Raw genomic sequence first — 19,633 nt, 5'->3', positions numbered from 1 at the left:
CCTGTGGCACTCCCTGTTTGACAATATGTTCAGCACTCTTTCCTTCACCCGTCTGAACAAATATTTTGCGACCTGATAAAAATTCAGAAATCCATCGCAAGGACCTGCCAGACAGACCAAGTTCCAACATGCTTAGCAGAACATGAACGTGACTAACGGTGTCAAATGCCCTCTTGATGTCTAGGAATGCTGCTATAGTCATGTTTCCACGTGCACGCTCGTGCTCCACACAGGTAACTATATCTAATATTGCATCCATTGTGCATCTATGTTTTCTAAAACCTACTAAGTAGTTGGACAACACCTTCGTTTCATTACACCACCATTGAAGTCGCGCGTCAATCATTTTCTCCATTACTTTGCATAAACAACTTGTCAAACTAACGGCGCGGAAGGATTCAAGGCACAAGGGCGTCTTACCAGGTTTTAAAATTGGTATGATTCGAGCGACTTTTCAAGAGTCAGGTACAGTTTCCTCTATCCATAAGTTATTATAGATGTCTAAGAGCGCATTTGTACCTGTCGGTCCGAGGTTTCTTAGCATATTGTACGTAATGCCGTCTGGCCCAGCAGCGGACTTTTGGCGACATGATGCAATTGCACATTGGAGCTCCCTTAATGTGAAAGTGTGATCTAATTGAGGATGTTGGGCCCAGTAGCAAGCAGTAATTTTTCGCTTAGCCAACTCTACTGAAATATCAAATTCCGCACATTGTGACGTAAAAGCAGATCTGGAAATAAGCTCACAAAATTCATCTGCAACTATTATTTCACACGTGTCCCGAGCTACAGCGAGAGCACGAAATGGGAACCTTTGTGTTACAGGTCCGCTTAAAGAACGAATTACAAGAAAAATTCGTGGGACAGCCGTGTGAGGAGACAGCGTGCCGCAGAAATCACGCCAGCGCCGTTTGCCTAAGCTTGCCATTCGTCTGCGCATTACAATGTGTATTTTCTGAGCATTTCTGTATGCTTCTAAACTTCCGCTCCGTCGGTAAGCTCTTTCGGATCGGCGTCGGATGGCTCTTAGGTGTTCATATTCTCCGTCAACTGCAGCATAATCTTTTGGTATTGGGACCTTCTTTGTGCATATGTTCATATTATCCTGCAAAAATTCTGTAAATTTTTCCACTGTTGCATGTTGGTTAATTTGATCCGTTAGGCGGTACCGAAAAGCTTGCCAGTTGGTTAGTCTGCTGTAACGCCTGATATCATAGTGCATGCTAGGGTGGTTAACAAGGATGGGAAAATGATCACTTCTGCGCGTTTCCATATCTGTTGTCCATCCCACACGATTCACTAGATCATGTGAACACAGGGTAACATCTATGCAGCTTGAGTAATTATATCCACGAAGGAATGTTGGCGACCCATCGTTTAAAACAGTCAAGTTGCATTTATCTATGGCGCACTCAATAACATTACCCCGTGCATCACAATGATCACTGCCCCAGATGATGTTGTGTGCGTTGAAGTCGCCACATATAAATACATTAGAATGAGCTATTTTGAAGATATCCACTAGCGCTTCAACTGAAATCCGATTTGAAGGTTGTAGATATAGATTAATCACTGTTATACAGAGCTTGCCAAAGGATACTTTACATGCGATGAATTCCGGGAAGTCTGAATCACTGGACTGAATTTGATAAGATGGTAGGTCCTTTCTGACGCACAGGAGCACTCTGCTAACAGCACCTTGACGAGAAGTCTTATATATCACATAATTCGAGAGGCGAAAGTCGTCAGTGATTCCCGCCTCTTGAATGCAAAGTATTGGGAAGTTGTATTGTACAAGCAGTTTACGAAAGTCAGCGCACTTTCTTCGAAGACTGTTGGCATTCCACTGAAATATGGAGACATTTTTGTAGCGGTTATTCATGTAGTGCCTGCCGCAGTTTCGGCCCGGATGGTTGACACAACAGTGCTTCGAGAGGCAACAAGGCTTTTACTTCTGGTAGGTTGTTTGCTTCTGGCAAAGCAGATAGGATTGCCTTAAGAGCTGCGAAAAACATTGGCAAAATCAGTTGTGTCACCGATGTTGTGGTATGTTCGCTATTAGCTGGTGTTACTTCTGCAGTAGATGCGTAAGGTCGCTGTCCCTTATATTGTCTTCCACTCTTGCTACTTCTCAGCCAAGATCATGTTGTCATGGAGTTTATCACGCTGTGGTCTGAACATGCAAATATTATCAACAATATATTTATTAATACTGTTATTAGTAATAAAATTATTATTGTTCACCTCTGGTACTTTGTTTTCTTCTTGTACGAGTGCACCAGTACTCAGGCCTCAGGGTGGTCCATAAGCACGGTAAAAAAAGGATTGCTTGATTGATCGACTGATCGATTGAATATATTTTGTCGCATGCCGACGCTATGAAGATATTAAAAAATAGTGTTTATTTGATAACTCCCCCATGTTGCAGTCCGAATCGTTTTGTTCCCCTAAACGTTACGAAAAAGATACATCAGGTTTAATGCCACTGAGACCAAAGTCGTGACTTTCAAATGCGAAGCATTAAGCATTTGCAGTGTGCTCAAAGGAGCTGGTTGGTTGATCTTTAGAATAAAAAAAAACATAAACAGCGCTTCACCGGACAAGCGAGTAAAGAGCTCAGGACAAAGCGCTAACTAGCAACCAAATGCTTTGTTTGCCGAAGCTGCATATAACGACATCACTGAAGGCGACACAAAGAACAGAAAAATAGGGATAGGCGTCAGCCACGGAGATAATTCAGTTTTTCGTTGATAGCGTGAGGGACGCAGAACTGGCGCATGCATCGCCACTTCTGAATATGCCAAAAACCTCAAAGATTTCCCGCGCACGCCTTTTCACTGTATCTTCTGATTATTTCGCACTTATTAAAGATCGGGGTGCAACCACACGTGTTACAGTGGGCAGCCATATACGGGTTTCCTATTAGTGAAGCGGCATGCTCGCACAGGCGATGTTTAATGCAGCTACCCATTTGCCCGATATAGCAACGTTTACAATCGAGCGGGATTTTATAAACGACCTGCGTTGCACAGTCAGTAGGAGTGAGGCTTGTATGCAATGTATCTAATCAAATGAGTTGGTTGTGCAAAATATTCAACAGAGTAGGTACTGTCGCACGTAAAGGTTGCTATAAGAAGCATGTTCGCGGCTTTATTGACTGTACAATGCAAGTCGTCTATAAAATCCCGCTCGATTGTAAACGTTGCTCTATTGGGCAAACGGGGAGGTGCATTAACGATCACCTGCGCGAGCATGCCGCTTCACTAAAGGGAATTCACGTTCATCGATTGGGACCACTTTCGCAAGATTCGCGAAGAACCCAGCAGAGCCAGGGCACCCGCTACCCTCAAAGAATGGTGCGAAGGCGTCCGGACCGACGCTTCCGCGGCTACCAAGAAAGTGGAAACCGATCTCGACGTCGAGCGGATGGACAGCAGACTTGCCCGCCTGATCGAGGCCAAAAAACTCCCTGCTCCGCCGATGGAAGGGTCAAAGGCTCAATCGCAGACTCCGAAAAAAGATCTCGGAGCTCAACAAGGTCATCGATAACCACTGCAAGACGCTATGCCAGCAGCAGTGGGACGAGCTCTGCGAATCCATCGACGGACAGATGTGCAACGGCAAATCCTGGGGTATGCTGAAGCACCGTTCGCAGAATAGCAAACCGGCACCGAGGAATGAAGGAAAACAATCTCCTCAGGCTTATCAATGCATTCGTACTATGTCACTTTACGTACACAATTTCTATGCATAACTGGCTCAGAGCGGAGCGAGACAAACTCAACGCTTTCATCCGCAAAGTGGTCAAGAGGGCTCTCGGGCTACCCATCAGGACCCATACCGAGGATCTCCTTAGGCTGGGGGGTGCATAACACTGCCGAGGAGATTGCCGAAGCCCAAGAACGCGCGCAACTCACTCGCTTGAGCACCACAGCGGCAGGTAGACACATCCTCGAAGAGCTGGGTTACCAACCTGCGGGATTCCCGATGGTCAGTACCCCGATCCCCAGGTGCATTCGAGACAAGTTCGAAGTGGCCCCTGTGCCCCGAAACGTCCATCCCGTCCATAACGAGGGCAGACGCAAGGCCAGAGCAGCAGCCATCCTCAAACAGATCAAGCAACGAGACATTAGAGCAGGCTTCGTCGACGCCGCGGAGTACAGCGATGGGAAGACCTTTGCCATCGTTGTGGTCTACTCCAGCGGCAAGATTTCCAACTGCGCCTCCATTCGCACTTCAGACCCCGGTGTCGCCTGGCAAGCCGCCATCGCCCTCGCCCTGCTAGACGGTCGTGGATCCGAGATATATAGCGATTCCAAAACAGCAGTTAGGGCTTTTCAGAAGGGTTGCATCGCCAAGCAAGCTGCTCGTCTTCTTAGCAGCTCGAGTCGAGATGCTCTCACGCATCATTCAATCCACTGGTTTCCAGCTCACGTAGGGTCGGTCGAGGGTGCTCCCCCGAAGCTCAATGAGTCTGCTCACGAGGCTGCGCGTGACCTCACCGACCGCGCTTCCTCTGCAAGAAGCACCGACTCCCCTCCTCTCTACGGCCACAGGGACGCTACCGCTACTCACAACGAGCTTATTAAATTCTTCTACATGTCTACAAGGGTCTTTCCACCCCCTCACCCCAAGTTGAATAGGGCGCAAGCCGTTTCGCTTAGGCTTCTGCAGACCAGTACGTATCCGTGTCTGTCCGTTCTCCACGAGGCTTACCCGGACGTGTATCGCGACGACGCCTGCCCCATCTGCGGCCATACCTCCACTCTAGCGCACATGCTGTGGGAGTGTGGGTCGACATACCCCAAGTTCATCAAGGAGGAGTGGGACTCGCTTTTGCGTAGCCCCGCTCTAGAAAAGCAAATCCTGGCCGTCCAGCGTGCCCGCGACTGGGCCGGTGGGCTAGACCTGCCGGTCCCGACGTGGGACTAGCCGGGTGCGCGACGAGTTCGCGTCCTCGCCGGACCTACAATAAAGTTTATTCACTCACTCACTCACTCACAGTCATCTGACTGCCCACTGTAACACGTGTGGTTGCTCCCCGATCTTTATGAAGTGCAAAATAATTGAAAATTACAGTGGAAAGCGCCCAGGAAATCTTTTACGCATTTCGCATATTCACAAGTGGCGACGCATGCGTCAGTTCTGCGTCCCTCACGCTATCAACAAAAAACTGTATTATCTCCGTGGCTAACGCCTATCCTTCTTTTTCTGTTCTTTATGTCGCCTTCAGTGATGTCTTTATATGCTGCTTCTGCAAATAAAGCATTTGGTTGCTAGTCAGTGTTCTGTCCTGTGCTCTGCCCTCGCTCGTCCTGTATCGCGCTGTTTTTTTTTTATTCTAAGCAGTAAACATTTGTTTTTTTGTTAAGCTATTTATTTTGTACTATTAGGTAAGGTATCCAAGATAAATAATCTTTATGTGCTCTTCGATGCAAGTTTGCACTCATCTGCTCACACTAAATACGTTGCAAAGCGGAGTATGCGCTTTCCGAGTTCTCTCTGCAAAATATCGAAAGAACTCGATTTTCCAACACCTTGCGGCAAGTTCCCCACCACCGCCTCTCTTCCTTAACTTAATGCAGATAGGTCATCTGAAGTGCCATTTCTAAATTGAACAGTGACATCCATGCAAGTGGCCAAGAAAGTGGCATAGTAGGAGCCAACTAGGCGCTCTTTACTTTGATCTATGTAAAGCATTTCATGTAGCTTGCCATGAGCAACTCGTTCACAAGCTCATGCAATTCAACATACCTTTCTAATCACTGCCCTAATATCAGATTACTTAATCAATAGATCGTGATTCATTGGTATTAATGGACAGAGTTCTGTTAACTATGGCACTATTAGCGTAGTTTCATAAGGATCAGTTCTTGGCCCCCTTGTCTTCCTGCTGCTCATAAATGAAATTTCGTTAGCCATTCAATACTCTCCATTCTTTCGATATACCGAGAACGTAAAGCTATTTAGGACTGTCAAGTGTTCACGATTGCATTGACTCCCCCCCCCCAAGCCAAATGAAAAAAAAAAGAAAAAAAAACAATTTCAGTTCTAAAACTGGTGCGGAAACAACAAAGTACTAATAAATGCTTCTGAAACCATGCTTTTAGATTACACAAGGAAATCACACCTTGTACAATTTCCATACGCCCTTCGGGACACTTCACTATCGAGGGTTGATGAAATGAAAGATCTTCATGTGTACTTCGACAAAACAGTAAGCTTTTCTGGACGCTCTAAATATGCTAAACAATATGCTATATACGATAGACAATACTAGCAGCACTGCTCTTGGTATTGCTCTTGGTATTGTTTATCGTATGTCACATGACTTACACTCACGTGAGGCCTTTCCGAAATTGTATTCTGCTATGTGTCTTCCACTACTACAGCGTGCCTCTATAGTTGCGGATGGAACGTCCAAATCTTATTCTGACCTAATTTAAAGTATCCAGAGTAAAGTGATATCTTTTTTCAAGAACCGCTATGTATACATGCGTATACATAAATGTATACACATCTTATACAAGAAAGAAGACATTATACAAAATAAAAGGGTCAGTAATGTACATATTAGAAAAAGACAAACGATACAGTTCCTTCAATAAACGATGAAGAAATGTAGCCACTCCAGTAGAAATACTAAAGAATACCAAAAAAATACAAGAATAATAAACTAAATGATGAGCTCATAAACAAAAGAGCACATAACTGGAAAAAGAAGAAAAAGCATCATGCACTTTATTGAAGTTAGGCGGTGGAATATGAACCGATGAGCTGGCGGAATTTATTTTGATTAGGCTCGGAGACGATGAAATCAGGAAGTGTGTTCAAGAATCGAATGGTACGAGGAAGCGCCGACCAGTTGAATGCATGTTTGTTCCCGTAGATACGTGTGAAGCTGAGGTGGTTATATAATCTGCGAGATGTGAAAGGTGCGACTTGAAGCCGTAAAGATTTCCCATCCGCATGAACATACTTTTTAAAAAATGATATGAGTGCTAAATCACGTCGAATACTTACTGGCTGAAGTGAAATATCAATTTTTATTTGTGAGATGCTTGAATACACCTAGTTTATCTACTAACATTTGTTCTTTTTGTAAGGAGCCAGAAAATATTGGCAATTGTTTTTCTTTCTCGCCACCGCTTCTCCCGCCTTTGCAGAATGTTTCTGAGACTTCTTTCTGGTAAATGGTGCTTAGCACTTACGACACCAATCATAATATCCTTTGATGCCCGTCCTTTTGTGCCTGTCTGCTCTGGCAAGGTTTATTGAAGTGTCCTAAAGTTTACGCGGTTAGGGCACTGGCTATGCTGTATTTTCATAGGTTTATGAATGAGCGCCCTCAAAAGTAGTATTATGCATTTAGTTGCCTAGTGCTTTGTTTTGAATTGTTTCCTTTTTTACCCTGTTATTTTTTTGGTGCAGGTTTGATTAAATGCAGTGTGGCCTACGGAAAGAATCCTGTCTTCCCCATAATTTCCCTTACGCTTCATACAGGATTATTGGATGTGGGAGTCACGAGGCATAATAATTTTTTCACTAGGAATCCCCATCCCACATATAAGTGACGTAAGACTGCTTTCTTCACAGTGGAAGAATGCTACTGCTGCAGTAAATTAGTTCGAAACCGAAGTAACAACTCATTTCTGCTGTATTTTTATGAAAAGTTGGTTGATTTTAGGAAATCAAATAAAACATTTCATTGTTTCGGTGCTTTGTGCGCATCTTAATTTTAAAAGGAACCACCATCTTGCTCTCGGGAGAAAATGACTGTAAGACGACTTCAGCAGTGCTATCCAGGTTCAATCGATGGGTGACTCGAGCACGTTTAACGTTATGCTTAAAACAATGCATGTACATATATATTCGGATGTTTCGCTTTAAGTAGAATAACAAGCGTGTCCGTAGTCGTCCCTGTCTCTCGTCTTACGCTTGTCAATGTTTTAGTTGTGCGGTTCCAGGGAACTCAGAAGTAATGCTTTGGGCGTTGTAAGTTACCCATTTTGCGATAGACTGACTAGAAAAACCACGCACAAATACCGCACCTATCAATTCGCAGGAGGCCTCTTCGACGCCGCACTATCGGAAGACGACGAGCGAGCTTTCACGTATGCCGTGGAACGCGTCAACCTCAACAACGATGTGCTGCCTAGAACTACATTGCTTCCTCTGCTGGAAACACTCAAGCCGAGGGACAGTTTCCATGCATCGAAAGCCGGTAAGCACGGACACTGCCAAAGTAGGTAGCACTGTGTAGAAAAGCATCGAAAGTGGTTGAACAAAGCATGTCGTTGTAGTCACTACGAGGAAATTACTTGCTGCTTTGTCGGTACAAGTCTCCTTGCCCAAACATTTGTTCCAGCGGCAGTCCATCTTCGATCATGGCAGTTGATTACTTCAAGCTTGCATCTTTTTGCGAGCCTGTCTTCTGTGAATTGTAAGCAGAACTGCAAAACTAGATTGGCGCCTGCATGCTACTGTATTTGCAAGTGCTTTTTGTAAAATATGGACAACAGAAAAAAGCAGCAGCTCTTTGCAGGAATTTTTCTAGGTATGGGCCATACTAACCCACTGCTAAAGAAGAGAAAAGAAAGAAAGAAAGATAGAAAGAAAGAAAGAAAGAAAGCAAGAAAGGAAAAAGAAAGAAAGACGTGACAGAAGCGTGCCACGCAGAGACCTTCCCACTTATAACAATTAGTAGCACTTTCATAAAACTTTCACCTTTGTCACTCAAAATTAAGCTTCGCGGGTCGACTTCATATTTATGTATGTACATGTATGCAGCGTCTATTCTGCGTTCTTGTTTCTAGTCGTTCCCGTCCCAAAAGTTCCAAAATTGGACGCGAGTTATGAATCACTCAGCGTGTGGGAGAATCTGAAAAGCCAGTTTCGAAGCCAGTCAACGGATATTTTTGCTGCTAACTGACAATTTGTTTGTTGTACGATTTGCATTTTAATGGCTGCTATATCGCCTCGTGATTGAAGCTCTGAGTGGCTTGGAAAGGGTTGAATTCTCTTTCTGAGCCTCACAGCCCTCTGGATGTGCCGCAAAAAAAAAAAAGAAACATGTTGCTCATCGTTAGGTAGAGGCAGCCGAATTGGAGTTATTAGAAGCTCGCAAAGCGACGTTTTTTTAAATATGTTTGTTATCTGCAGAATACATTGGTTTTCATTTCGCATAAAATGTATTTTTAATACGCTATGACACTATATAATATTCGTAAATGCAGCATTCACGAAAAAATTTTCATAAATGCCGTGGGAGGCAGTAAGTTTGGCTACCACACGAAAAGCGTTCCTCAATCTCGAAGTGCCATCTCAACAATTTCGTCTGGTGTCGTCGTATACCGCCTACAGTATACATAATAGCAAGAACACTTTGACAGTGTTAATGTGAATTCTCTAAGCGCACCTCTATGCAGGTAAAAAAATAAGAGCTTGCTTAAACAAACGACTAAACCTTCAGGTTTTGTGAGCAAAATCTCTTGTGGGGCTCACGGTCAACATTTTTGGGAACACCAGTCTTGCAGGTAATTGAATAGATGCCAATTCAAGGACACCCACTATTCTTTCGCATTGTGATGTTTTCGCAGATGTTATATTGCGATACCAGTTACAGGGGCACTCAAGGCGCTTTCTGCCGTCACTGTCGCCATGATGTTCTGTGTAAATTTCAAGGGCGATAACACCGTCGCCGTGCGCCTTATGCTCTATTTCCCTAGGGAAAGCGCGCAAGGGTGAGCCGACGATCGCGGCTCAATCTCGTGCGCGCAAGGCAGGAAAGCTGGCAGGAAGCGCGCCGTCTTCAGTGGCGCGCAAGGGTCCCGGTGGAGGAGGGGCGGGGGAGGGGGCGTTGTACTTCAGACTTGACATTGCGCGCCCGCGCGCGGGCGCGCCGGCTTTACTTTAAAAGCGATCTGCTTTGGCGGCAGAGTCTAGGTGGACAGAGTGCTCGTACGTTTGCGTGTGCTGTGCTCTCGGCGCTCAGCATGTTCAAGCGATACACAGCACGAAGGTCACTTCGCTCTCTGCTGCAGCCGCGCTTCCTCACGCCAACGTTTTGACAGCGAGTGCCCACGGTCATCGAATGTCAGCTGTGCACGTTCACCTGTGCGCGCGCACACCATGCTTGTTAGTTTAGTTAGTAAGCGAGTGTTTACAAGTTTATACGGCCGATGAAACTAATATCCTTACTTATTATGGGTGTCTACTAATTTGCTATTGCAGCCAGTGGTTCGTCTTTAAGGCTAGAGTGCGACTTCTTTTCATAAGTCAGCGATATTATTGTACAAACTGCTGAAGGGTTAATAATGAATTTGGAATGTACAGGGCCACGCTAAGTTAACCGAAAGTACAGCAAAATTCCATGTGCCTTAGTCTTGCAGCATCCTCTCTCTGCGCCCAACTACATTGCAAAAGCACGCGTTGCCTGCAACATGTCATAATACCCGAAATATAGAATGGAATAACCTCGTTTTCGTGTTAACATTATGCGGTTTTTGGAAACCGCGGTACGTGTGAGCAAGAAATACAATTTTCATCATGAATATTCTTTATCGGAATGCTGGAAGGCAATAGTTTGAGTTTTTGTGCGGCCACTTCAAGACTGGGGAATTCTTTGAAGCTGCCGTCGCTTTTCAATAGCAAAAGGAAATTTACAAGCACTTCTCGTTATCAATTCTGCTTTTCGTGAAGGTGAAACATTCATACACGTTGTTTAGAAACTCGGAAACTCAGCTAAGGAGGCCGAAAAAGGAGCTTTTCTATTCATTTCCGAGTAACGCTGCCAAGAGCTTATAATAGAGTGTGTGGGTGCTTTCTGGAATGTTCCTGTGAGCGTAAGGAAATGGCGAAGGAGCAGCCAACAGGTTACGGGTTTTTTTTATAACGTTGTTTCTCTATATATAAATAAAACACAACGATTTAGAGTTTCGCTTTGTTCAACCAAAATAACAAAATGACAAGTCCAACATAATTCTAACAATCGTACCAGAAAGAGCACCTTGCGGGTTCCATTCCTTATTTATGCTATAAAGCATTCCATTTCCCATCGTACAACTTCGCCTTTGATCCACAGCTTGAATAACGGTTTCTCGAAAGTGCAAAACGGTGGCAGGATATTTTTAGGTGCAAGAGATGCTTAACGCAACCGAAAAACACTGAGAAAGAAGTAATAAAACTGTCTTGGTAAAAAATTCATGGTATTTAATATATCTTTTTTTTCTTTTGCAAAGCTTTCTCTATTTGTGCTGGAAATGTCGAACTGCCAACATACAAGGTGCCAGCATGTTTGCTGATTAAAGCGGATGTAACAAAATGTTATATTGATTTATTTTGATTGCGAAATCATTTTCCCGCACACTCGAACTGTTTTCGCGACTTTTACGCCGCCCGGCGCATGCCTTTAAGCGATGGCTGTGCGCATGCGCGGTCAGCCCCTAAAGCGTTGTGTGGTCTCAAGTCACGCGCTCTGCTTTTGCCTGCAAAAACGACGGTGCCAATTGAACGGTTAATATGCTGAGTTGTGTCTGCTTCTTACTCTCTGTGTATCACCCTCGAACGTTTCGATGCGAAAGCATCAAATGGCCCATTTACCGAAAAATCCGGCGTCTGTAGCAGCGAAACGGCAACTAAATTCCCATTGGCTGTGATGCCACGTCACGTGCGTGCTTCGACGCAGCAGAGCTGGTGAAACAGAACACCTGCTGATGCGCTAGCATGCCAACTGTTGCGTGAGAGGAGAACGCTTCAGCGCGACGCCACATGACCAGAGCGCCTCGACCGGGCACATACGGTGACGCGACGCCTAGGTCGGGCGAGACGGATTTTCGTCGGCAAGGCAGTCATGACGACGCGTGCGCGTGCCGCCATCTCGCTCTCGGAAGCTCGCGCACGATCCGTGTAGCTCTCGCTCACCCCCAATGGGCTTGGCTGCAGCGCCCGCCCTCCGGTCTTGGTGGCCGCCGCTTCTCCCTCGGTCTCTCGTCGCGCAGAATGTCGGCGGTATGAGACGTACTTTATCTCTCAACAATATCGTCCAAATAATTCCGGCCTACAGCCAACATGCTAACGTAGAAACTGTACAACAAAAAGAAAGAATTACCCGCCACAGTTTAATCGAACTTATCGATAACATACCCCGCATAAGTACATCACTGGCGTCTCAAAAAAAAATAAGAAAGACCACTCAGCGGCGTTAAATTTGACATAAATGCATTGGCATTCACAACTCATGTTCTTAGGTGCCTTCGGATTTTTTTTTTTTTAACGCGAAGCTTTCTTTGCCTCTTCCTTCGACTTTCCCATTGCTGCTGCTGCTGTCAAGCAGACCGCGTCGGGGTTGAGTTGGGGGTGGGAGTGGGTGGTTAGATCGTGCGTACCACGGTGTAAGAAGTATGGAGAGAGAGGTGTTGACACTCTCCCCTCGTCGCGTGCGAGAGCGCCGCCCGCTCGCGGCCACAGTATGTTCGAGGGTAGCGAGCCAGGAGAGGGGCATGGTCACAGCCGACGTAGAGGGCGCTGTGAAATGCGGTCCCAGGTGCAGATCGTGGTGCACCGCCCAGATGCAGGTCGTGGTGTGCACGATGCCGGAGGTGCCGGTACGTGAGAGTCACGTACAAAGAGCCGTAGTGGCTGCTAATGAGGCAATATGGAAAATTAGCCGAGAGAAAGGCTTCGAGGTTGTCGAAGAAAACAGGGAAGTGAGAAGTTTTGGTGCTTTTAAACGACACGGGATTCACTTCAATAACAGGCTGGCAAGAGAAGTGGGCTGGCGACTTGGTGATCGTGCTGTTGCTTCTTTAGGGGGCCCGGGGTCACTCAGGAAGTCAGAGTAGATAGTAAGGAAGAAGGTCCCCTAGGGGAATATCAGAAGAGTATCGCCATCGATAACAGAAAAAGGAGGAAAGCAAGCAAAATAGCTCGCCATGCAATAGGCTACATAAACCTGCAGGGCGACCGAAGAAAGGAAAAGTGGGCAGAGATTGAGGAGCAGTTACACACAGAACAAATAGGGATCTATGCGGTTACAGAAACGCACCTTAGAGACTCAGAAGAGCCGCCAGTTATGGAGAATTATGTTTGGGAAGGGGTGCAACAGAACTAAGTCGGAAAGAAAGGGAGGGGGAGTTACAATGCTCATGCACCAGGGAGCCAAATGATAAAGAGTAAATTCACAATGTCAAGAACATCTTCGATTATCAGGTACAATGAGTGGGAAAGAAACTTGGCTGGGCGTTATGTATTTGTGGACCGGAAAAAATTGCACAGGGAAGAATAAAGTGTTAGTGGAATGCATAAGCGCTGATATTGAGGGTTTCGGGAATAGGGCTGAAATTGTCCTATTAGGTGACATGAATGCCCACATACAGGATTTAGATGGCTCTACCGGAAATAACGTTAAGTCAATGCTTGACCTTTGTGAGCAACATAACCTTGTTATCGTGAATACGGGGCCTAAGTGGGAAGGGCAGATCACGTGGGAAGTGGGAAACCGGCAATCGGCCATCGATTACTGTCTGATGACAGAAGGAATTCACGATAAGTTGAGAGAAATGGTCATCGATGAGGAAGGGTTTAGCAGCATAGGGAGTGACCATAAGCGCATCATTTTGAAAATGGGATATGTAGTTGGGAGAGTGAGCAAGGAGAGCAAAATTGCCAGTCCAAATTCGAACGCTAAACTAGTAGCAAATAGACACTAGAGTTGAGGAAGAACTTGGCAAATGGCCAAGTAAAGAGTGGGAATATGGTGAGCTTCTAAGTGTAATAACGACAAAAATACGAAAAGAGAAACAACATGTTCGTTGGGAAGGAAAAAAGAAACAGATAAGCTGGTGGAACAAGGAGATCCAAGAAGCGATCGCCGAAAGACAGAAAGCATCTCGAGAGCACAGGGAGGTAAAGAAGGCGCAGTTGCCGCAGGATGAAGTAACCAGTAAATGGGAGATATACCGGGAGAAAAAGTCTATGGTTCAAATACTGGTGCAACCAAAATGAAAAGGTGAAAGTGAACGTTGGTTGTTAGAAATACGTGAGAAAAAGGAGCCCGCACCTAGGCTATTTTCGAACCACATAAAATTATTAGGCAGGAACTCAACAACAATACAACAACACATCCTAGACGAAGATGAAAACATACTAGAAGGAGAAGCGGCAATAAGTTACATCCGAAAAGTAACAGTCGAATCTTTCTAAGGCAATTACGAGGTTGTATTTGAAGAAAAAAAGAGCATGAAAGAGACCCAAGTGGAGAAGGAGCTGGTGCTGACAAATTTAAACTGGAAAAATGCGGAAAAGAAAATTCCTAAGCGCACAGCCACAGGGCTAGAAGAGGTTCCCGTTAGGCTGATAAATGAACCAGGACCAAAAAGTAAGGAAGCTCAGGGGAAAGCATGGGAAAAAACTTTAAAAGATATACGAGTACCAGACACTTGGCGACAAAGTAGAATGAATTTAATTTATAAAGGTACGGGGCACAAAGGACTGAATTCACTAGTATAGACCGTTGTCCACTACATAGGTAATATACAGGCTAGCAATGCAGGCAATCAAATTAATGCTTCAAGCATGGGCAGAGAATAATGGCATTTTGGGAGAGCTTCAGAATGGCTACAGAAAAGGTAGGCGTTTGGATGATAAATTGTTTGTTCTTACTCAGTGTATTGAAATATCAAAAGCAGAAAGCAGACCACTGTATGTGGCCTTTTTAGGCATTACAGGAGCTTACGACAACGTAGACCGCAACATTTTGTGGGATATTCTGGAAGGGGAAGCCTTAGGTAACGATTGTCTACAGCTTTTGAGAGAAATTTACCTAGAAAATACCGTTTGCGTTGTATGAGAAGGGGCGAGTAGCGAGGAGAAAGTTCATATCAACAAGGGACTAAGGCAGGAGTGCCCTTTATCCCCACTGCTGTTTATAATGTACATGGTGAGGATGGAGAGGGCGCTAGAAGGAAGTAATATCGGGCTTAATCTCTCATACAAGCAGGCGGGTACAGTAGTAGAGCAACAGCTCCCAGGGTTATTTTATGCGGATGACATTGTGTTGCTAGCTAACAAGCAAAGTGATTGGCAACGTCTGGCTAATATCTGTGGACAGGAATGCAACGATTTAGGTTTTAAATTTAGTCTTAAAAAATTAGGTGTTATGTTATTCAATGAAAGCAGTGAACAGACAGTTGAGATACAGGGCCAACAAATACCTTGTGTAACGGAATATAAATACCTTGGCATATGGTTAAACGAAGGCAATAGACATATGGAAACACAGGAAAAAACCATAACAGTAAAGGGGAAGAGAAACGCAGCCATAATGAAGCACCTGCACAGCGCTATGGGGATGCAATATATGTACGAGGTCCTCCGAGGTATGTGAAAAGGTGTAATGGTTCCAGCACTTACTTTTGGAAATGCGGCTGTTTGCTTTAAATCAGGGGTACAATCGGAACTCGATGGGAACCAAAGGTCAGTGGGACGCCTCGCATTGGGCGCTCACGGGAAGAGTACAAATGATACTTTTCAGGGTGATATGGGCTGGACTAGTTTTGAAGTGTGGGAAGCTCGCAGTAAGATTGAGTATGGAGAACGGCTGAGGAATATGGAGAAAAGTAAATGGGCTGGGAGAGTGTTGAGGTATCTGTACAGGAAAAACATTGATTCACATCGGAGGAAAACAACTGGGAAGCTTACCAGAAATTATGTGGCCTGTAGGGGTGGGGGGCAACACAGCAACAAAGAAGTTCAAGCGCAAAGTCAGAGAGACTGAAATAATCTGATGGGTGGCGGCAATGGAAAAGAAACCTGCCATGAGTAACTACTTAAGGGGAATAAACAAAATCAGGAAAGAAACCATTTATGATAACTCAAAGGGAAGCTCATTACTTTTCGAAGCGAGATCGGGATGCCTTAGAACACGCACCTATAAAGCGAGACATAAGAAGGAAGAAAAAGAAGCATGGTGCTTGCTGCGGTAGAGCTAGGGAAACGATGGAGCATGTTTTATTAGAATGTGAAGACGTCTACCAAGTGGCCAATTTAGGCACCAATGGCCTCCTTGAAGCCCTTGGGTTCAGCGGGAGCAGTGGTAAAGCAAACATGTCCGCAATAGGCATTAGTAAGAGGCGATTGGAGGACTGGTGGAAGAAAAGTAGGGAAACGACAAAAGACAGAGACGTGCATAAGCATAGTTCGCAACGGGGGATCAGAAAATTTGGGCGTTGTAGTTCCTAGTGTATTTTTTTCTTTTTTCATTGTTTAACCTAGGTAGGACATTAGGCAGTATATTAGCTAGAGCTTGGTGGCGCATCCCAGCATCCCGTTCCAAAGGGGATGCTCATAACATCCACCCATTCATTAAAATCGTGGCGACCTGCCACGTGCGAGCAGCGCTACCCCGCAGGTGCTTTTGCTGGTGTGGCTGCTCTTCCTTGGCGTTTTGAAAGTATTTTTTTATTCCCATGTTTGATAGAGCCTTGGTGTTTAGCTTTCATCGCCACAGAGGCTCACCTCTGGTGGGCATTGCGCAGACGAAAGTAGCAGCGATTTTTTCTTTTTTTTAGACGTGTTTGCAATGGGAAGAAAGTGGTTCGTCCAGAACTGCAATTCGGGCTACCGGACTTGCACGTAGCATGCGCTCCTATTCAAAGCTCCATCCGACAATGTTCGTCTGGAGCCGTGCGATTCCGAGGACAGACCGGAATTGGACACCTGCCGACCATGTCTGTGCCAAGCATTTTTCAGCGGACGTGATATCCCGGAGATGTTACGCGAAGATCAATGGAAAAGTGCTGCCTAAAGCGGAAAAGATACCTGTACTGCCTAAAGACGCAGTTCCCCCCTCATTTCCAATTTGCCCAAAGTACCTCACATGGTCAAACAGACCTCGAAAGCAGCCTTTTAAGAGAGAACCTCCTGCGCGAGCACCCAAGTGACGTCGGCCGAAAGTCGACGACAAGGGTGCGACGCAAAATCTGCAAGCTTCCTGGCCCTCTGCGAATCCTGTGGATTCGGAAACAGCCATGGAGCCAGCAGTTGAGCGACATCACGTTCAATATGCCGCCTTGATACCATGTTTGACACTTGACTGTGGCGTCAACCAGCACACCGAGTTGTGATGCTCAACAAAGTGAAACTTAGGTAAGCTACCCACTTCGCATACACTTGGTTGCTTTTTGATTTTTTAAAATCTAGCCTCAAAGATTCTGCGCACGATTTTGTTTCGTGCAGGTTGGTAGCACAGTTCAAGATTGTATTGCTGATGGCACCGTCACTGCTAGTTTGTTTAATTCCGACAGTTCAAATTTTATGGAACCAGAGGAATGCCTGTATAAAGGGAAGAATTAACTCTGCAACAGCATACCTTGCTTCACGCAGGGTAGCGAAGAAGGCCAGGTAATCTAAGCTGCAAACATTTCATAACTTCTGCGCTGATGTTATTTTTTTACCTGCAGAAAATTTATCAGACCATTATTTTTCTTGTTATCCTGTCATATCTTAGTCTACACAATAGCTACACTATTACAGTGCTAGCTCTTTCACCAACCTGCATTATTAGCATTTCAGGCCGTATTTTTCGGAGTGAAGTTGTAACGGCTTTCATTCAGCGTATATTGCCGCTGCAAGTTGCTTGCTGATCTCATTATTGTAGGTGTGCTCCATATATCAGAACTTCGACTGTACAATGTTTTTTGTCCAGAATGACACCCCCGGAGATGACAGCACAGCAGCCAGTTCCTGCGAACTCAGCAGCAGAACAGGACGTCCGTTCATACCAAAGCATGCGCAAGACCAAGTAAAGACGAGGAGCTGCATAGCACCGTATCTTCCTACGCCTTGTACAAGGAGGAGCCCCTGTCATTTTCACTTCTTTCTAAACTGCATCATGTCTGCAACTACCCAGCAGAGAATGGGCAGTGCGAGTAGTATAGAACTTGGACTGCATGCGGTTGTTTTTTCTGAGCTGGCTTTGGCAAACAGTTTTGAACGTAATTGCCCACCTTATCTTCGTAAAACACTAGAGGTAACACCTTCGAGTGACGACTCTATTTCGGTTAGGACGTTTGTTCATGGGCATTCTCTACCCATCAACAGCCTAGGCTATGAGAGAAGTCTGCATTCTATAAGTGCAGTAGAAAGTGTTGTTCGGAGGTTGCATGACATGCCTGTGTGCATTGGTGGCTCCTCTACAGAAAAGTTGAATGATATACATTCCGAGTATGCATGTGTTGATGTCTGTAGAATGTGGCGTCATAACAAATGAACACTGCTTACTGATGAAAAAATATGCATGGCTTGTGACCGACTGAAGAATTTGCTCCAAATTCATGATGCCAGGTGAACGAAAAAGAACAAAATGAAGCTCGTCCGGTTCATAGCAAGCCCATCAAAAAAGGCTCGAGTCAAAACAATACACAAAACGAGAATTGCCTGTGATAAATCTAAGGCACGAAATCTCAACGTGAAAAAGAAAGTGGAGGCAGAGTTTGCAAAATGCAAAGTTAGGAGAGCTAAATGAGGAATCTGTTGAACGTCTTTTTAAGGAGGCGAACCCACCAGAGGCTCCGCTGCTCGTTTTCAAAGAGTGTGTGGCAGCCGGAAAAGCTTAGTCAAAGAAGGGTTGAAGATATTTAGACAACTGGATACTACTCTGCCTGCTCCTACATACTAGATCACCGGCAGAGTACAGGTTTCTAATGGAAAATGAAACTGTTGCATTTCCATGAATCAGAACAATACGCCGTTATATGGCAACAGTCTGCTTGAAGTCCGGCTTTCATAACAAGTTCTTTGCTGCTCTAAAAAAAGTCTTTAAAGAAGGACATCTTTTAAAAACACAGTATGCTAATGTTCGATGAAATGCAAATTCACAAGAGTAAGCGTGTCAACTCAAACGCTATGACATATGTAGGAATGACATCAGAGACAGGAGACTCAGGCGAGCTTGCTGACCATTCCCTGGTTTTTATGTTTTGTCCTTTGTCCTTTGTCCATGACAGCTATGCCCAATAAATTGGAGTTTTTGCATCGAAAAGTGCAACAAAAGGCACCGTTGCTACTTGCACAGTTGCTACTTCAAGCAATTGTTCTACTTGAAGAAGCTGGCGCCAAAATTCACGGCTTTGTGTGTGATGGAGCATCAACAAACAGACGTATGTATAACACATTGGGGCTAAGTGGAAGCGTACAGGGCTGCTGCAACTCCTTCCCCCACCCAAGTGATCCTACAAGAAAAGTTTTTGCATCTTCCGACGTGTCACATTTAATCAAATGCATAAGGAATCGACTGAAGCAGCAGAGGTACCTGAAGAAGAAAGGCAAATGGATAAGATTGGAAGACTATGCTGCAGCTCACAAGGAGGATCAGAACAAATCTGGAGGCCTGTGGATGTCCTAAGATTACATATAGCCACATCTACCCAACCATTTGCAAAAAAAATGCATGTGAAATTGGCGACGCAAGTCTTCAGCCACTCCATGTACCGCGGCTTGGCGGCAGTGTGGCGAGTGAGGAATTTACTTTATTTCTAAACGATCTCTTCGATGCATTACACCGTCGTTTTCCTGCGGAAGTCATTACAAAGCATAGTTCAGACCTTGGAATTATCAGTCGCGGTATTGAATGGCT

General features: G+C 45.1%; 1 protein-coding gene across 1 annotated transcript in view; it reads left to right on the top strand.

The window, feature by feature from the left end:
* LOC142585001 (glutamate receptor ionotropic, kainate 2-like) overlaps positions 1-19,633 on the top strand; it is a 348,423-nt gene that overhangs the window by 58,497 nt on the left and 270,293 nt on the right. The window contains exon 2 of the mRNA XM_075695421.1: positions 8,066-8,224. Coding sequence (XP_075551536.1) covers positions 8,066-8,224 — 159 coding nt within the window. The remainder of the gene's footprint in view (positions 1-8,065; positions 8,225-19,633) is intronic.

This window comes from Dermacentor variabilis, chromosome 6, assembly GCF_050947875.1.
Source record: "Dermacentor variabilis isolate Ectoservices chromosome 6, ASM5094787v1, whole genome shotgun sequence".
Lineage (NCBI taxonomy): Eukaryota > Metazoa > Arthropoda > Arachnida > Ixodida > Ixodidae > Dermacentor > Dermacentor variabilis.
This window is presented reverse-complemented; position numbering and strand designations above follow the sequence as displayed.